The 18126-nt window shown below is 48.1% G+C and overlaps 2 protein-coding genes across 5 annotated transcripts in view; both read left to right on the top strand.

Moving 5' to 3' along the window:
• Positions 1-13495, top strand: part of LOC6602257 — a 47678-nt gene extending 34183 nt beyond the window's left edge. Inside the window, exons 4-8 of one of the 4 annotated variants that reach the window (XM_002027251.2) lie at positions 5005-6697; positions 6774-7560; positions 8169-8911; positions 8981-10427; positions 11231-13495. In XM_002027251.2, the coding sequence (XP_002027287.1) occupies positions 5088-6697; positions 6774-7560; positions 8169-8911; positions 8981-10427; positions 11231-13411 (6768 nt within the window). In that variant the 5' untranslated portion in view covers positions 5005-5087 and the 3' untranslated portion in view covers positions 13412-13495. The remainder of the gene's footprint in view (positions 1-5004; positions 6698-6773; positions 7561-8168; positions 8912-8980; positions 10428-11230) is intronic. The other 3 variants (XM_026987256.1, XM_026987257.1, XM_026987258.1) reach the window with 3 other exon arrangements.
• A 2630-nt stretch (positions 13496-16125) lies between these two features.
• LOC6602258 lies at positions 16126-17634 on the top strand. Its single transcript, XM_002027252.2, has 3 exons — positions 16126-17183; positions 17248-17376; positions 17444-17634. The coding sequence occupies exons 1-3, from the start codon at positions 16221-16223 to the stop codon at positions 17495-17497; spliced, it is 1146 nt and encodes a 381-aa protein (XP_002027288.1). The 5' UTR covers positions 16126-16220; the 3' UTR covers positions 17498-17634.
• The last annotated feature ends 492 nt before the right edge of the window (positions 17635-18126 follow it).

Raw genomic sequence — 18126 nt, 5'->3', positions numbered from 1 at the left:
TAGACAAAGTTTTGGCCTTGGTATTTGTCTAACGCCAAGAGCAAAAGACAACAGAAAACCGAAAGGGAGGAGGAAAAAAGAAACGAAAAACCGAAGGAAATACAGTTTTCCTTTTTTTTTTACGCTGTCTCATCAGTGTGCACATGTGTGTGTGTGTGTGTGTGCGTGTGTGCGTGCGACTGCTTATGTATTAGTGAGTGACTTTCCCCAAATGGATTTCTACGTGACAAATCTTTATTTAATTTCAAAAATGCGAAATAAACTTTGACGTGCGTTGAGATTTATGTGAAAGGCAATAGAAAATGCTCTTTGCCTCTCCATATTATCCTTGTGGGTGGACGTGGCACGAAACGTTTTCAACCGATGATTCTGCTCGCATCTCCTGAGATGTGCCCTCTAAACAAATCGTCGGTGGAAAACTCATCGTGTGAGGGGGGCGGATGGATGCTGCCACTAAGAGTGGGCTAAGTGGCTGGGCTGGTGGGCTGCTGGTGTGGTGGCTAAAAGTTTTCACTGCCGCCTCGACGATTTAGTTTTTAGCAACAGAATCTTTAAGTAATAAGGACCCCATCCCAGACCCCGGAACGGAGCCCCCAGCCAGGGGCAGACTAGTGGGAAAAACTTTTAACACCGCCCCCGCCTTTATTTATGTTTTTAGGCGAAAGCCGGAACTGGGCTTAAACTTGAAATGTATTTAAATTTTTAAAGGGGACATAAACTGTGAAAGGAGATTTTTCGATTTGCAGCACTTGCCAGGGAGGGCCGCAGAGAGTCCTCTCCGTAATTATCTGGTTTACTTTTCCTGCTTTTAATGTCATTCCATTCTCCCCCACCAGCGTTAGCAATTTTCACGGCCATAAACAAGATGATAACAGGACGATCTCCTGAAATGGGCAGGGCATGAATGGGGCAGCGTGGATGTTTCGCTTAGTTGGCCATCAAATGAAAACAAATTGATGATGTATAAACATTTTGTAGGATATTTGCAGGCCACTCTCCTCGCAGGACTTGGCCGGACTCCACGTATTTACTTTTCCTGCAGTTTGCAGTTAATTTGTAGCTACAACATCGCATTCCTTTCTGCCATTTCCATTTCCATCTGCCCTCTCCCTCTCTCCCTTTCTCTCTCTCTTTTGCTGCCTTGCAACCAAATGACCAAAGAGGAAATTGGTTGCTGCTGCGGCTGCTGCTGCTCCTGCCACAGGACTCTCAACGGCTGCAATGCCAATTAAGCTGCGAATATTCGAACCTATTTATTTTGTGATTTAAATGGGAATATTTGGAGAAAACTGAAGGATTTGAAGCACAAGGATTGCACTCCCTTAAATCTAAAGTCCAGAGTTTGCAGCAATCGTGCCCCATACCCCAAATTTTAAAGAACTTCCCCCAACAAAAAGCACAAAAATATATGAATTTTAATTGTTGAATTCTAATTAAAATGCGAAAAAGTTAACAAGCCAAAAAGGCAGCCAGGCAAAAGGCGGCCCATCAATCAAGCCAACGCTCAACAGTTTTATCCCAACCCAAACCCAAAAAAAAACGAAGAAAATACGATATAAAAAGGCGGTTCAGTGATGCCTCATTATCACCAGAAAATACAAGAAAAGACCAGAACAGACCTCGGCCGAACGGAACAGAGTGGAAGACGAGGAGAAAGAAGTCTTAGACTGACAGAAAGAGAGACAGGAGAAAAAGGGATAACTGTCTGAAGGATTGCCAGGGACAACGATGGGCTAAGCCCACAGCAAGATTAATTAAGTCCGCGTAGGCTGTTGTTGCAACAGCAGCAACATCAACAACAAACAATGGGGGCCTGAAACGTGGAACACCTGGAACAGACTACACCTTGGGGTTCGTTTCGTGCGGCATAGCATACTTTTTGGCGTCGCGCGAGAAATTAAAATTTCAAAGCGTAACGTGTTGCCGCATAAGCAGGCTGCACGTGTGTGTGTGGGTGGTGTGGGTGGGTGTGTGGCAAGGTATTTACTCAGCCAAGAACAACAAAACGAAACGAAAAACAAAAAGGAAAACATCACAAAATACAACAGCAACAACAACAGCATCAAAACTTAAACAAAGGCAAATAAGCAGGAAGCATCTCCTTGTCGTCCCGTCAAAGTAGTCGAGGACGAGGCTCTGCCAGTGACTGTGACTGTGCCTGTGCCTGTGCCCCTGCCTCGTAATAAGCGCGGTGTAAACAATGCAAAAGGTGATTCCCCCTTCGACCAGGGCTGCACAGCTGACTGCAGAAGGCAATAAATAATCCTGTTAAGCGGAGGATTATTACTATTTAGATGGGGACTTTCCAGGGGAGACTCCAATAGAAAGGGACTCCAAAAACACCTAAGACCACGATCTTCTCTAAGAGACAAGAATAAGAATTAGCTTTTAATTAGTTTATTGCCTTATTTTTGGCTAAAACCTAATCGAAATCCCAAATAAAAGTCACGACTTCCCTGCCCTTAGCCCTGAATGGGTCACAGTGACCTAAAGAGTGACATTCTGCACAGTAATTTCGTTTCTGATTATGCCCATATGGTCTCTATCCAACCCTGAGATGCCACGCCCACACACAAACACACACACACACACGCACTTAGAGACGCCTCTGTTAATGAGTTCCGCCTTGACGCTGATGAGGATGTTGGAGAGCAGAAGGAGCAGTTACGGCGGGAAGAGGAGGATGAGGAGAAGGACGATGATGATGAGCTTGTTGCTGGCGACAATAAACGTGTTGAATGTCAAGAGTACATCACATGAGCCGCCACCGCCACCGCCACGGGTGTTATTTGCCCTCTCTTTCGCACTTTGATAATTAAATATGGAGATGGAGATGGAGGAGGAGGAGGAGGAGTAGGGGGAGGATGGCTACATCAAAGCTACATCGCTCTCGCTCTGTCCCTCTAAGCCAAAACACAATTGCGGCTAAGCCTCTCCTAACACGCATGGAATCCCCTCCGAGAGGATAAATCGTGAGGGAGGAGCAGAGGCAGGAGTAAGGGGGAGAGGCATGGGGAGGAGGGTCCATTTAAGGGCAATAAAAAACGCTTAAAAAGCAAAATTACTGCATTTGATAAAAACGACACCCCAAGGATTAGCCCCTGGACAGGGGCTGGCCAGGCCAGGACAGGACACACTCCCCTCCCCTCCCCTCCCCCCCTGTCGGCATGTGCACTCATCCAAATCTGTGGCCCTCCGCCCAAAAAAAGGTTGACCTTCATTGGGTCGAACCCCCTTTTATTTATGTCTGTGTGCGAGAGCATGGGCACATTCCACTCCTGTGAGCCCTACTCTTTCGACTTGGCCAACTCCAATTAGCCTTAAAATGGATTTGTGCTACGCACAAAACTACAATACATTTACCTCTGAGATTTGTGGCGCCCCAGATGCTTGGAAACTTCTGCCTTCGAATCATTTGCTGCCCCTCCCCACTGTTTTCACAACTTTTGTCGCGGACATGGACCGAAAACATTTCATTTCATTTGAATATCCCAGTAACCCGAACCCCCGCACCACTCATTCAGATATAATCAGGAGGAAAAAAGTCGGAAACTGAAATATTTATGAGGCCGAACAGGCACGCACACTTATACATATGCATTATACTCGTATAATCGAGGGGCTACCAACTCATGTGTGTGTTAATGTGTGCTGTAATGAGTGTTGTGCCGGCCAAGTGTTGAAATCTGCATTTAGGGCTGCTGTTGTATCGCATTTTTGGCCTTTCAGCTCGCATCACTTCCTGCTTTTCCAGGCTGCCCCTTCTTTAGCGGGAAGGGCACGAAAACTTTAAGAGGAAGAAGGAAACTTCATTAACATATTAGCTATTAAATGTGGAATTAAAGTGCATGGAATAATTTAATGCGACTCATCTTAGAATTTTGTGCGCTTCACTTAGGCTTGTAGTCCTTCTCGTACTCCGTTTCACAGTCGGGGAAATGCTCTAGGAAGTGCCGCAGGTGACCAGCCTCTCTCAGAAGGTGGAAGGGTAAAGGGCAAGGGGCGTGTGAGGTTGTTCCCGAACTGCATCTGGGATCTTCACTCACTCGCACGCACGCTTTGTCGTGTCGTTTATGTAGAGTTGCGGTCTTCGCAGCAATTCACAACGTTCACCCTCTTTTTTTTGTTTTTAAGTTTTTTGGTTTTTTTTAAGCAAAAACAATAAAAATCAAAAATAATAATTATACAATAAGAATCCAAAATAATAATTACTCATTAAAAATCAAAATTAATCATTATTCAATACAAATCAAAAATAATAATTATTCAATAAAATTCAATAATTATTCAATTATTCTTGATTTTTATTGAATAATTATTATAATAATTCTTATTCTTGATTGTTATTGAATAATTATTATTTTTGATTTTTATTGTATAAATTGTATTACCCAATACTCAAAATGAGAATAAGGATTAGTATAAGGCTAACGTCCAGAAGGAAGCTTTTCGACCCATAAAGTATTATATATTATTGATCAGAATAGCCGAGTCAGAATCGAGCCACATCTGTCTGTCCGTCCTTATGAGCGCCTAGTGCTGTTACAAGTATATTTCAAAACTCGGCCCCGCCACTTCCGCCCCCACAAAGGGCGAAAATCTGTGGTATCCACAATTTCAAATATAAGAGAAAACAGAAAACGCAGAATCGTAGAGAATGACTATATCTTCAAGACTGCATAATCTGAACCCGATCGTATAATTATTGTAGCCTGAATCAGGAAAACAAGGTTTCATGGTCGGCTTTGCCTATTGCAAGAAGTGAGTTCCTAGATCTCAGAGACCATGAGAGCTAGAGCAACCAAATTTGGTATCCGCACTCCTGTGATATCGAACCTTGACAAGTTTATTTCAAAATTTCGCCCCCCCTTCCGCTCTCACAATGGTCTCCGCAGCAACTCACAACGTCCCCCCTCATTACTCTTTAACTCTCTTTATCTGACACTTAAGAGTCTATTCATAGACCCCTACTAACTGAAACCCTTCCGGCTCTTCTACTTACAGTTAAACACTAGCCAAAAGTGAGGGAGTTGCCACAGACCAGACCCCTCCTCTCCAGTAAACAAGACGCTGACCAAGGCTGCAGCATGGACCTGCCTTCGATGGTGCAGCGCTCCGGTGACACTCTGATTGTGCGCAGCGTCGTCAGCGGCAATCAGCTGTACGCCGAGCAGGGCGGCCACAATCCAAGCGGAAGCCAAAACAGTGCCACAGCAGGCTCCTCCTCTCTGCTGGAGCGGCACGTGGAGAGATATCGCCTGCAACACTTACTCCAGCAGCAACAGCAGGCGGCAGCTGCCGCAGCGGCAGTCGTGAACAGCGTGCAACAGCAGCAGCAGCAGCAGCAACAGCAACAGCAGCAGCTTCAACAGCAGCAGCAACAGGCAGTCATATCCATGGATGCCAAGGAGGAGGGACTGCCACAGTGCAAGATCAAGCGGAATTACAGCTGCAACCACTGCGCCTACTTCACGCAGAACCCGCGCTACCATCTCACGCATCTGAGGGACGTGCACGGCGAGAAGATCGTGATCAACAAGTGTAAGCTGTGCCTGTACGCCTCGCGACACTTCCAGAAGCTGGTGCGGCACATGAAGATGGTGCACGGCTGCACCGACGGCATACCCAGTGGCCACGGCCAGGCGCGGGGCAAGCGCGGCATGAGCCGGGAGGCGCGCAAGCGTCGCCTGGAGGAGAGCGTGGGCGTGATGGGGGGCAGCCATGTGGTGGGACAGGGCCTGACGGTGACCGTGCCGGATGTGCCCACCTTGGAGCAGGTGAAGCGAGAGCTGCAGCTGCAGGAGGAGAAGCTGCAGCGCGACATCGAGGCCTTCAACCAGCGGCAGCGCGTGGAGCAGCAGCGCGAGCAGCAGATGGAGCTGGCCAACAGCTACGAGCGCCAGATGCAGATGCAGGTGCTCCGGGAGTTTGAGCGCCAGTCGCCGCCAGAGCCACCGACCCCCTCGCCGAGCGGATCGGCCACCCCGCCCTCCAACTGCGAGGAGCCACAGAATCGCCTGCTCAAGTGCAGCGCCTGCGAGTTCACGACCCTCTACCGCACCCAGCTGCGGGCCCACGAGCTGGAAGAGCACGGGAAGACCAAGTTCTTCCGCTGCGACAAGTGCAGCTATGTGACGCACATCAAGGCGCGCTTCAGCAAGCACGTCAAGTACCACTCGATGCCGATGATCAAGTGCGTGACCTGCGACTTCCGCACCCCCTACAAGTGGAACCTCGACCGCCACATGAAGAACCATGGCGGAGCGGGCGCCTTCAAGTGCGCCGCCTGCGACTTCACCGCGGACATCAAGCAGTCGCTGACGGTGCACGAGATGAACCACCATGTGCCCCCCGTGGGCAATGCCGGTTCCATTTGGCCCAGGCGCCAGAACAAGGTCGGCGCCAGCGAGATGTGCGATGATTTCCTCAGCGACTCGGCGGAGCTGGAGGATCAGTACAACAACAACAATGTGGATGATGATCTGGATGCTGGCATGGAGGACCCCGACGAGGTGCTGAGCGGCGAGGAGCTGCATCATTATGGCAAGCGCGGCAAGTACGACGACGAGGAGGAGCCCACGGACCTGTCGCAGAAGGGCGGCTGCTCGTCGGACACCTCCAGTGTGGGCACCACGACGCCCAATAGGTCCCAGAGACCCGTGCCAAATCTCATACCCATCACCAAGAGTCCCAAGGAGTAAGTCTACACCAGGTGCCCTCTCTTTGCAGGATAATAACCCTATGACATCTCTCTCTCTCTCTCTCCTACACAGCGTCTTGAATCTTTCCAAGGACACGAATGCATCGCGCAGTGCCCTCACGGAGATCGCCTCCATGTTCTTCAACGAGAAGCAAATCTCGGAGATGCTGGACAAATCCGATGTGCCCCAATTGTCGCCAGCGACGACCGTCACCTCGCAGGCCTCGTCCCGCAGTCAGCTGACCAAAAAGTCCGGCTCCAGCTTCCTGGATAAACTGAAGACCGGCGCCCAGCACGAGAATCTCATCTGCCAGTGCGGCCACGTGGCCAAGTGCCTGTCCGAGTCGATCATCCACGGCAAGAGCTGCCATGCCTCGGCCGTGATCATCGCAGACGACGACGATGCGGCCCTGCACGAGGACGATGCCGATGATCGCCTGGAGATCGACGAGGACGATGAGGATCATCACTCGCACTCGGCCTTGAATCTGAGCGTGACGGGATCGACACGTTGCCAACACTGCCGGCACCGCTGCAAGTCCTCCAACGATCTGCTGCACCACCTGACGCAGTGCGTCGAGGCCATCCGCTGCGCCAACGAGATGTACGACTCCAACTCCGGCGAGAGCGGCGAGCAGCGTCGCTCCGAGTCGCACCACTCCCTCCAGCAGCAGGCGGCCGTCCAGCAGCAGCGCGTCTGCATTTGGAACAAGGCGGCCAAGGAAATAGCCGCCGCCACAGCGGCTGTCCATCAGGAGAACAGCAACAAGAATCTGGTCAAGTCACCGGCCAACAGTCAGGGGACCAACAACGAGGAGAACAGCTACTACGGCGTGGAGACGGCGCCCGGCTACGGCGAGGTATGTCTTTGAGCACAGCCCTCCACAATCAAATCCGTAATCCACACACACAACAAAGAAGACTTTGTGTAATCCGTAATCATTGGAAAATCGAAGGATAATGCTTAATATATCAGAATAGATCTTCAAAATTGTATCGATGCGCATTTTTATGCACACGACATGTATTTCTTTCTTTAAATGCAGAAGTCCCAGTCTCTAGTTAATCATCAGTTTGCTTTGTCATGCACACGACATGTATTTTGTTCTTAAATTCCCTGGCCCGAGTCAGCCTTTGTCCCAGTTTCGAGTAGATCATTAATAGCCTCGTCAGGCACACGACATGTATAGGGTTTTGTAATTCTCGAGCATTCTCTTTTGCACATTTTGCTTGTGCGGCTGCTGTTTTCGAGGAATGAATAAGAAAAATTGGTAGCAAGGACGTGATATACCACGCTATTCGACAGAGAGTTTTCAACTCTTAGATTTTGATCAGGAATCAAGAGTATATCTCTGTATTCTAGTTTTAAGATACACCCCCACACACACTCGAAACTCCCTACCTCCGTTCAACTCCCATGCACGACCACATGCGTCAAAATGAAATTTGACTCTTTCACGCACTGCAGGTAACCAAAAAGATGACACCCGAAGAAGAGGCCGCCAACTCGTCCCTGAAGAAGGTCTACAAGTGTCCGCACTGCAGCTTCTGGGCCTCGACCGCCTCCCGCTTCCACGTGCACATTGTGGGGCACCTCAACAAGAAGCCCTTTGAGTGCTCCCTCTGCTCGTACCGCTCCAACTGGCGCTGGGACATCACCAAGCACATCCGCCTGAAGACCATCCGGGATCCCTCGCACAAGACCGCCAAAGTGCTGATGAACGACGAGACCGGACGGCGGAACTACACCAAGTACAACAAGTACATTACCCTGATGAAGGTCACCGAGGAGGATGGCGATCCCAAGCTGATGAAATCCGGCGAGATGACACCCAACCAGGTGGCCTCGCTGGCCTTCCTCAAGGACTACGCGAAGGTGGGCAGTGGCTCCGGCCAGGACATAACCCTGGAGCCGGTGATGTCCAGCAAACCGAATGCCCTGGACGATGCCCATCTGGCGGGCAACCTCATACGCATACCCCTGCTGGCGACCATTATGAACGCGGCCATGTCCCAGCAGCAGCACCAGCAACAGCAGCAGCAGCACCACCAGAAGGAGCAGCAGCACATCACGCCCTCGGTGACCATTTCGCCGGTGAAGCGGACGAACCAGGCGCCGCCCAGCAAGCCCAGCGATGATCTCATCACTGAGGTGCACCAGGAGGGCAACGAGAAGCGCACCGTCTACAGGTGCCGCAAGTGCAACTTTGGGTGAGTATTGCCCCACACGAATCCGTCCACCCATCAAGGCTCTAACCTGTATTCAAATCCCGCCAACAGCCATCACAATCGCGACGCAGTGCTGGCCCACGTGAAGGTCCATTACCAGGATGCTAGCTACCCGAAGTCCGCCGCCGGCGCCACATCCGGCACCTCGCCGCTCCAGGTGTCCGTCAGCCCGAATCAGCAGTACTACATGAACAAAGTATTCGCTGCCATGTGCCTGGGACAGTCCTCGCCGACGTCCAATGCGACGCTGGCGAACACCGGCGCTGGGGGCAGCTCCAGCAGCCAACAACATTCCCTCATATCCGCAGGACTGCTGCAGCGGGCCATCCAGGAGGCCCAGCACTCACCGACACCGAACGCCAGCGCTCTGAGTGGCCTAGCCTTGGCCCTGGCTAGCGGAAAGTCAGCTGCCAATACGACGAAAGCCAGTGCCGCTTCCATTTTAGAGCACGGTGAGCAGAAAGCGAGTCAAAACGAGGCAAGTGCCGACAGTCTGACGTCGCCTACCACCACCACCACCACCACCACCAACAACAACAACAACAACAACAATAACTACATCACCACAAAAGAGCAATCAGCCGGCATGGCGGGTGGCGGTGGTGGCAGATCATTGCAGGATCTGCTCACGTCACCGCGAACCAGAAATGCTAGTGGTGGTCATCATGGTGCTGGAACAGCCACTGGAGGGCTGCAAACATCTAATCATCAATCTAATGCTAACAGTAACAGTAACTCCTCCTCGGTTGTGGTAATGGGTGCTACCGGTACCGGTACGGGCCACAGGCTGGACGCCGCCTCCTCCTGCAACAACAACAACAACAACAACAACATCTACGTCGCATCATCCACCACACCCACAGCCACTGGCACAGCCACAGCCAACAACCACAAGAATGCATCGCCTACTATGCCAGTAACTACCACTCCTACTCCTATTTCTACTTCAACAACTCCCTCTTCTACTTTTCCCACTGGTGCAAAGTCTCATCTGGCTCATCATCTGGGTTCGGGTAACACTCATCCTCCACATAACCAACAACATCCACACCACCACATCGCCGGTGATGGCTACCATCTCCACATGGCCCCCCATCTGCACACAAATCCCAAGTCCTTCCCAACATCCGTCTCCGCCTCCGCCTCCGTTTCCGCCTCTTCGTCGTCGTCGTCGTCGTCGTCATCGTCCTCGTTGTCGTCGGCGGCATCGTCGTCGTCGTCGTCCCTATCATCAGCATCAGCATCACAGGCTGCATCGCCACACGCGTCGCCGCCATCGTCGTCGTCGTCATCGCCGTATCTGGCATCGTCGATGCCACAGGCACAGGCGGCGGCCAGTGCCGCCCTGCAACCGCACTCACAGTCGCAGTCGCGCTTCCAAAGCCATAGTCCAGGTAGTCCCAGTCTCCTGACGATGGCCGATGGCGATCGCCGCGATCCGTCGCCATATCGCTGTGGCCACTGCCACCAGGTGTCGAATTGGAAGCATGTGATCCAGGTATTTGTTCAAATGCATTTTATGGTTTTTGTGTTTTGTCCCATTCAAAAACCGAAAGACCCCCAGCCGTGACCCCTAGCCGTGTCCCTGCAATCAGCCATCTCAGAGGGGGGGCTTGATAGGGTTTGAGTCCGTTTACCAACACAAAAACAATCCTTTTAGAGGGGGTTGACGTGTGTTTTGCAGCATCCGAAAGACCTATAAAGGTCCCCACTAGTAGCCAATCAGAAGGTATATACAGAAGACGTCCCGCTTTTACCCAGAGTCCTTCCAAATGAAAGAAACATCTCACATACACACACACACACACACACCCAACCAAGCAACTCGTTCTCCATCTGTGTCTGTAGTCCCTGCGCTGCGCTGGTAAATATGCAACAAACCGAAATCTTATTTTTGGATTCAATTCATTTGTTAAATGTGTGGTGTCTGGTCTTGCTTCTTGTTGATACGATATATATTTTTACTTATAAGACTACTCATTGGTGACAGTGTTATCTTGCTATCTTGCTTGCTATCGTTATATATCTCTAAATATTCCTCGAACTAAGTGTAATCCATCCAAACATACAAACAAAAAGCTAACCCCCCAAAAGAAGGGATGCCATACGGTGCGGGTGTTTTCGATTGGGCTAAAACTCATGGTACTAGTACTACCCTCCAGAAGACATACTACACACACATACTCTCACACCCACACACACATAGACAGAGAGATACATACACTTGTAAGAAGTATCTTATCCCAAATTGAGATAAAACTAATCAAAGATATGTTCTGTTCCTTCTTCTATAATCAACAGCGGCACTGTCGCTTAAAGCATTCCGGGGATATTCGGATCGAGACCCTTGAGCGTGGCGGCAGTGCACCGGCCAGCTATCGGCCCTTGGGCGCCGGTGCCAGCAATGAATCCCAGTCCCACATCAACAGCACCACCAACAGCACTACGACATCCAGCCTCAACATCCTCAACAGTAAACTCGGCAACGGCAACAGCAACAGCTCCAGTGCCCAACAGCTGCTGATGAGCTCCAAGCAATTGGAGCAGCTGCTGCACTCGCCCCTCTCTGCAGGCGCCGCGGCGGTGGTGAATGCGGCCAACACACAGCAGGATCTCCAGGCGGTGGCCGCCTACTGGGCAGCCGCCTGCAAGGCAGCCGTGGCCAACGGGGAGGAGCTGCTCCAGCTGCAGCAGAACGATCAGATCGAGATCACGCGGCTGCCATCTGCAGGCGCCGGCTCCGCCAACCAGGAGCAGCAGCACCAGGGCAGCCAGAGCAACACCAAGAGCAAGCAGCAAAAGTGTCCCGTCTGTCCGTACATCTCGGAGAGCAAGTCCCAGATGAACTATCACGTGTCCCTGCACAAGCCCACGCAGTACGAGTGCCGGCTGTGCACCTTTGTGTGCGCCAAGAAGCAGCATCTGAGCAGCCACATGAGGAGCGTGCACCAGCAGCAGCTGGGAGTGGGCGCGACAGGCACAGGAACTGGAACGGGCGCTGCAGGATCAGCAGGAGGAGCCTCCACCCTGGGCCTGGACTTCAGTGTGGCCCTCCAGCTGGCGGCGGCGGCCAAGCAGGTCCAACAGCTGCCCGCCTCCACGCCGCTGTCCATCGATTTGAGTCAGCTGCAGCTGGACGCGGCCTCCGATGCGGAACTGAATCCCCAACAGCTGCCGCCGGAGTACCAGTACAAGCTGATCAGCTACTGTCCGCGCTGTCCCGCCCGCTTCGCCCAGAAGCACAACGATGAGCGGAACGGCAAACAGGAGCTGGAGCAGCACCTGACCGCCCATGCCACCGCCAGCGACTCGGAGACGGAGGATCTCTACGTGTGCACCTACTGTGGATACCGCACCGGAGAGGAGACCCTGCTGCAGCTGCACCGCGCGGTGCACATGTCGCACTACCAGGAGAAGTGCCAGCAGCTGTACAAGAACTGCAAGGAGGATGTCGAGTTTCCGGCCCCGAAGCTCATGCAGATCACGGGACCCGAGACCATCTGGGTGGTGGACAACGAGCTGAGCGTCCAGCTGCTGCAGCAGCAGGCAGCGGGTGGCGTTAGTTCTTCGACCAGCGCTGGCGGCAACTACAATGGCCAGAACTCGCTGCTCAAGAAGCAGCTGGAGTCGGGCAGTGGCCTGGAGAGGCCCAACGAACGCGAGTCGACGCCCCAGCCCAAGCCACAAGAGGCGGAAGCCGAAGGCGAGGAGGATGAAGAGCGTCGCAGCAGCTCCACGCCATCGACGAGTGCCTCGGTGGCCACTAGTGACCTGGCTGCAGATGGCAGCAGTGATGCCGGCTCCATGGACATGCCCCAGTCAGCGTCGGCCCCCGAGCGCTGTCTCCACTGTCCGTTCGAGACGCAGAAGCACGAGGAACTGCAGCAGCACCTGCCGCATCATGCCATCGTCCAGGCAGCCCCAGAAGGTGCACATTTGTGTGCCCATTGCGATTACCATACCGACACGGAGGCGGAGATCGAGGAGCACACGGCGGTGCATTTCAATGCCAGCGAGAAGCTCAAGTCCGTGGAGTTTTACACGTGCTACGACAACCTCGAGATCAGCATGGAACAGGAGCCGGAGGCTGGCCAAGAGGAGTCCTCCACCAAGCAGCACACGGAGAACAATAACAACCAGGACAATGTGGTCAATGCCAACATGCAGCAGCAGCAGCAGGAACACAACGATCCAGAGCATCAGGATGGGGAACTGGACGAGCCGCCGCCAGCCAAGAAACCCAGCACAAAGATCATTCTGTACAAGAGCGACGGAGCGCTGAGTGTGAAACCATCGCCGGAGGAGCCCGCACCAGAGTCGCAGCGTAGCGAGAATATCAGCGATCGGCTGCGTCGGCGCATTCTACGGGGCAGTGCCCCAGAGGAGTCCCACCAGCAGCAGCAGCCGCAGCAGCGGCCAACGACTCCGGATAAAATGATTCTGGTCAACCCGAAGACGGGCAAAGTCATTTCCAGGAAGTAGGAAGGAATCCACCAACCCCCCTTAGATTATGTTTGAAACACTTTTGATTATGTTTAAAATATTATTTCATTTTGGTATTGTTAATGTTTTGTTGTTGCTTTTGTTTAGTTTATTTTTTTCGGGTTTCTGTTGAGGTTGGGAATTGTTTTAGGCACACACCGATTAATGGTTATATTTTGTCACTAACACACACTCCTACACACACACACACACACACACACACAGATACAAAAGTTGGAACATGTTCCTGCACTTAAAACTTGGTTTAGATCATAAGCTATATACCCCTAGTTAATAGAACACGAGTATACTATAAGAACTTCTCCGTTTATGATTCGGGCAGACCAACAAATTCATATTTATCAACAGCAACAATTTCGAATACTTCTTTGGGGATGAATCTGCCTGGAAGAACTTCTGTCTTTCATTATTTCTATGATTATGACTATGATTATGATTATGTTCTAGAACGGTGCAAAATGTGTAATATAACTTAAGAGTAATATAAATTATCAAAGGAACAGAGAGGGAGTCACCTATAAACGTTTATAATCAAATACGATTAGAGATATATTTATAAGATATCTAACCCAACAAAGAGCAAGATCCAAAAGCGTTTCAAAGAAATCAAAAAATCTGTATAGAATTACTGGAAAACAAATATTCAAAATTAAGTCTTGCTAAAACATCATTTGTTTAATATAATTTTTTATTGAATGGGAACTGTGATTATTGATAATTGTAAAAAACAACAAAAACAAAAAGAGTAGTGCAGGAATGCAGAAATGCAGGAAGGCAGAGAGAGCGTATATCATGCAATGAATATGGTACTATATACATACTATATAATTCTAAAAACCTATACATATATATATTCATATATTTACACACTGCTGCTGCTACAATACGATGCAAATGCAAATGAAAACGCAAATGTAATTCAAAAATCAAATTGAAGAAAATAGGAACAATTGTTGCAATATTTGCAATATTATTTTGTACAAGCAAGCAGCAAAAAATGATTACATTTAGGAATTTAGTTCGCTAGACTTTAAAAATAGTTTTTTGTTTTTATTATCATAATAATTTTGAATTAGAACTCCTATTATTTGACCAGAAACAATGTAAGAAACAAGCAAACAAAAAAATGTTATCATAAACTTTAAGCAAACAAAAAGAACACTTGTGGAATAGCGGGGCCATATTTAAATAGTTTAACGAGAAACAACATTTAAACAGAAGCAAATCAAAAACAAACAGAAAATATAAACAAAATAGAGAGTATACAGAAGTAACTTACACTTGAATATAAAACTGCAACCGCCTTTGATATGCATATACATATGTATACATCTATATATAGGGTATATCTATATCTATACACAACAATATACATAAATATTTGATAATATGATAAAATAGTCCTTAACATGAAAGTACACTTAAACAAAAGGTAGTTTAATTAAATTAGTTTTGTTTACTACGCGCACACACACACACACACATACACGTACACCTACACAGATTTATGGCATCAACTTCAAAAAGAGAAAAAATGTACAAAAAACAACAATTTGTTAATAAAGAAATCAAATTAAAAAAATACACAAGTTGCATTTACAATTTATCGCTCTCTATCTCTCATAATATTAATTAGAATAGGGATTTCCCTTTTAAATTAATTGAAATTGAAATATTTAAAATCATAATATTTTAGAAACAAACCATTTTTCTTTTAGAGCATTAAATGTATATAATTTAAAAGTTTAGTTTCGAAATGGACCAAACCATATAACCTACAAATAACAATACTGTAAATCAAAATTAATTAGTTTTAAATATTAAATGAATTAAAATCTTTATATCTAAATCCTGTGAAAGTTGTTATAATTTTTGAAAATTATCAAGGATATATTATTAGATGTTTTGAAAACTAAGCAAATAATCAAAGCTTTATAAAACAATTATTTTAATTTTTTATATATAAAAAAATTTACCGGTTATAGGACAAACATCCGTACGCCAAGTTTAAGCCGATTGACAAGCAACATGTGTTCAAATAACCAGTAAAATTACGCAACATACGCAACACGTTACGTTGCTATCCGTGTGCACTTTCGTTTAGACAGGTGCCGCCCGCGAAAATTTCATCCCTGTGTAGTTTCGATGTACCAAAAATCATCCCCATGTAGTTGCCATGTAGCAAACAAAATTCAATTTTGTGTGCATTTTTTGCTTAAACCATGTTTTATAAAGATTAAACTAAATATAACTGCTTAAAATCGCGTAGAAAATATATTATTGTATTGGATAAAATTATTTTTTCGACATTGACGGCCCTAGCTAGCTAGTAATACTAGGCCGAATATCAAAATTGAAAAAATATAATATCCGATCATGAACAAAAACGAACGATTAACCCATTTTGGACCAGCGGATATTATGAAATTTGATTCATTTTAGCGCAGTTCTGGGTGAAAGATTTCCCAGTCATAATATTTGTTAGTAAAGAGGAAGGAAAGATCTATAAGGTGAATTCACTAACAGTATGATTTTCCGCAGTTTTACTCAAGCTGTTCATCTGTGTAAATAGGAGGTGGCTTAAGTGGGCTAAGGTGAACTACTCAGTTCGTTCACTTCAGTGAATAGTAGTTCTTTTTGTCCGTTCGGAACGATCCAGCAATATTTTGATGAAAGATTACAATTGTGAATTGCGATGCATTTTCACCTAATTCTACTGTAGCATCACACACGAATCGTTATCCGGTATAATTGAAACTACTCGAAGACATCCCCACCTGCCACACACATGGATACCAAGTCCAACGATGATTCAGCTGGCAGTGATTCGCTGGACAAATCTATGCAAATTAAGTGCGTGATGGTCGAGACAAGCGATGCGATGGCGACTGGGCCGACAGTTGGCGAGGAGTCGGACAACTGCAGCCGGGATTCCGCTGCACGGGATATGGGCGACAGGTCGACGTCGCCGTCGCCAACAGGAGTGATGCAGCGAGAGCAGCAGGCTGAACAAAAGACTGATGCGGTGCCCAGTATGGGTGAGGGCGACAGCTCGTCACAGACGGGGGCCAGCAGCAACTGCAGCAGCAACACGTCCCCCTCCTCAATAGTATCGTGCACTGCCTTCGAGACGAAAGTCAAACAAATCTCACAGAACCTCAAGGAGACCACACTGGCCGAGCCAGTGGCAACAAGCGACCCAGCCACCATCGACACAGCCACAAACGATGCGGCAACAAGCGACGCCGCCAGTGCTGCAGCTGGCGACAGTAGTAGCAGCCTGGGTGATACCGGAGCCGACACAGAGTCTCACAATTCAGCTGATGATTTGTCCGAGCGGCGTGTAAAAAAAGTTCGCTTCCATCCCGATGTCAAAGAGAATGACGGCGGCACTTGGGCAAAGAAAAAGCGTTCACCCCAGTCCTCCGACGCGGACTCTAGTGAAAACTGTGATGGCATGGACCTCGATGAAGACGACGAGTGTGAAGATGGTGATGAAGAGGCGGAAGAAGAGTTTGATATGGCCAAGACAATTGCCGAGGCGGAGGACTACCTTAAGGAGCATCCACTCACGTTTGTTCGTCGGGCCGAACAAAACGGGGATACGCTGAACGATGGCTTCGATACAGTCGATGATATGCCGCCGGTGGTGCCGAAGGAGCCGTACGACAACGATGTAGATTTCTATAGGAAAATTGAGCCAGAAAACGGCATAGAGCGTGTGCTAGGACGCGAAACGAAGGCGGGAAAGGCAAGTCAATAAGATTATTCCACATCATTATTGTATATGGTTAACATCTTCACTTGATTTGCAGGTGGAATATCTGTTGCGCTATGAGAATCAGGGCGGTCTCTTTTGGGAATCTGAAGAGTTCATTCGACGCATGTGCCCCACGCTCCTCAAGGAATACGAGAAGAATCGCGAGAGGCGTCAACAGCGTCTGGTTGGTCTCGTCTTCATTTTTAATAAGTGTTATTATTAATTTTAATGCATACCATATTGTATTGCAGATGCATCACGTTGCCAAGCGACAGACCATGCGACAGCGTTATACGGATTTCTAGTAGTGGCTGCTTAGGTTTTAAGTTTTGAAGTAAGTTCCACTTAAATGTAAAATTTTTGTAATATGCAGTTACTGATTTTCCTTTGTTGAACAAAAACCAATAATGCATCTAAGGAATTAGATCATTATATTAAATCATCTAGTGGTCGTAGTTTCTTTTTTTACTGCGGTACGCGTGAGTGATTCAGTGTAATATCATATAAGTCTGGATACATGCCTCTAGCTCTTATTATCTCTGAGAACTAAGAGACCAAAAAGACGAACATGGCTATATCGACTCGGCTATTGATGCTGATGTAGAATATATATATGTATGTACAGTACTGGTCAAAATAACTAGTACGCGCTTATGAGCTTTCGCTCACGTCTCGTAAAACTTTTGTAATAAAAACAATCCAATTAAATTTTAGTTTTCTGACCTAGTAGTAGGTTACCTACTATAGAAAGGGTTCAATTAAAACCAACATACCCTTGACTAAATCCTGATCAAGTCCTTTTAAATTTATAAACAACACCAGTGCTCTTATTATTTTGACTAGACCAAAAATGCCAATCCCTGTAAGCTGGCTAAAATAAAACTATTAATGCTGGCTGCTTGGAGACTATAAAATTGTTGGTTCTAAAATTATT

Source organism: Drosophila persimilis, unplaced genomic scaffold, assembly GCF_003286085.1.
Source record: "Drosophila persimilis strain 14011-0111.01,24,50 unplaced genomic scaffold, DperRS2 tig00000124-arrow-pilon, whole genome shotgun sequence".
NCBI lineage: Eukaryota > Metazoa > Arthropoda > Insecta > Diptera > Drosophilidae > Drosophila > Drosophila persimilis.
The sequence above is the reverse complement of the archived record's forward strand: the minus strand, read 5'-3'. Positions and strand labels throughout refer to the sequence as shown.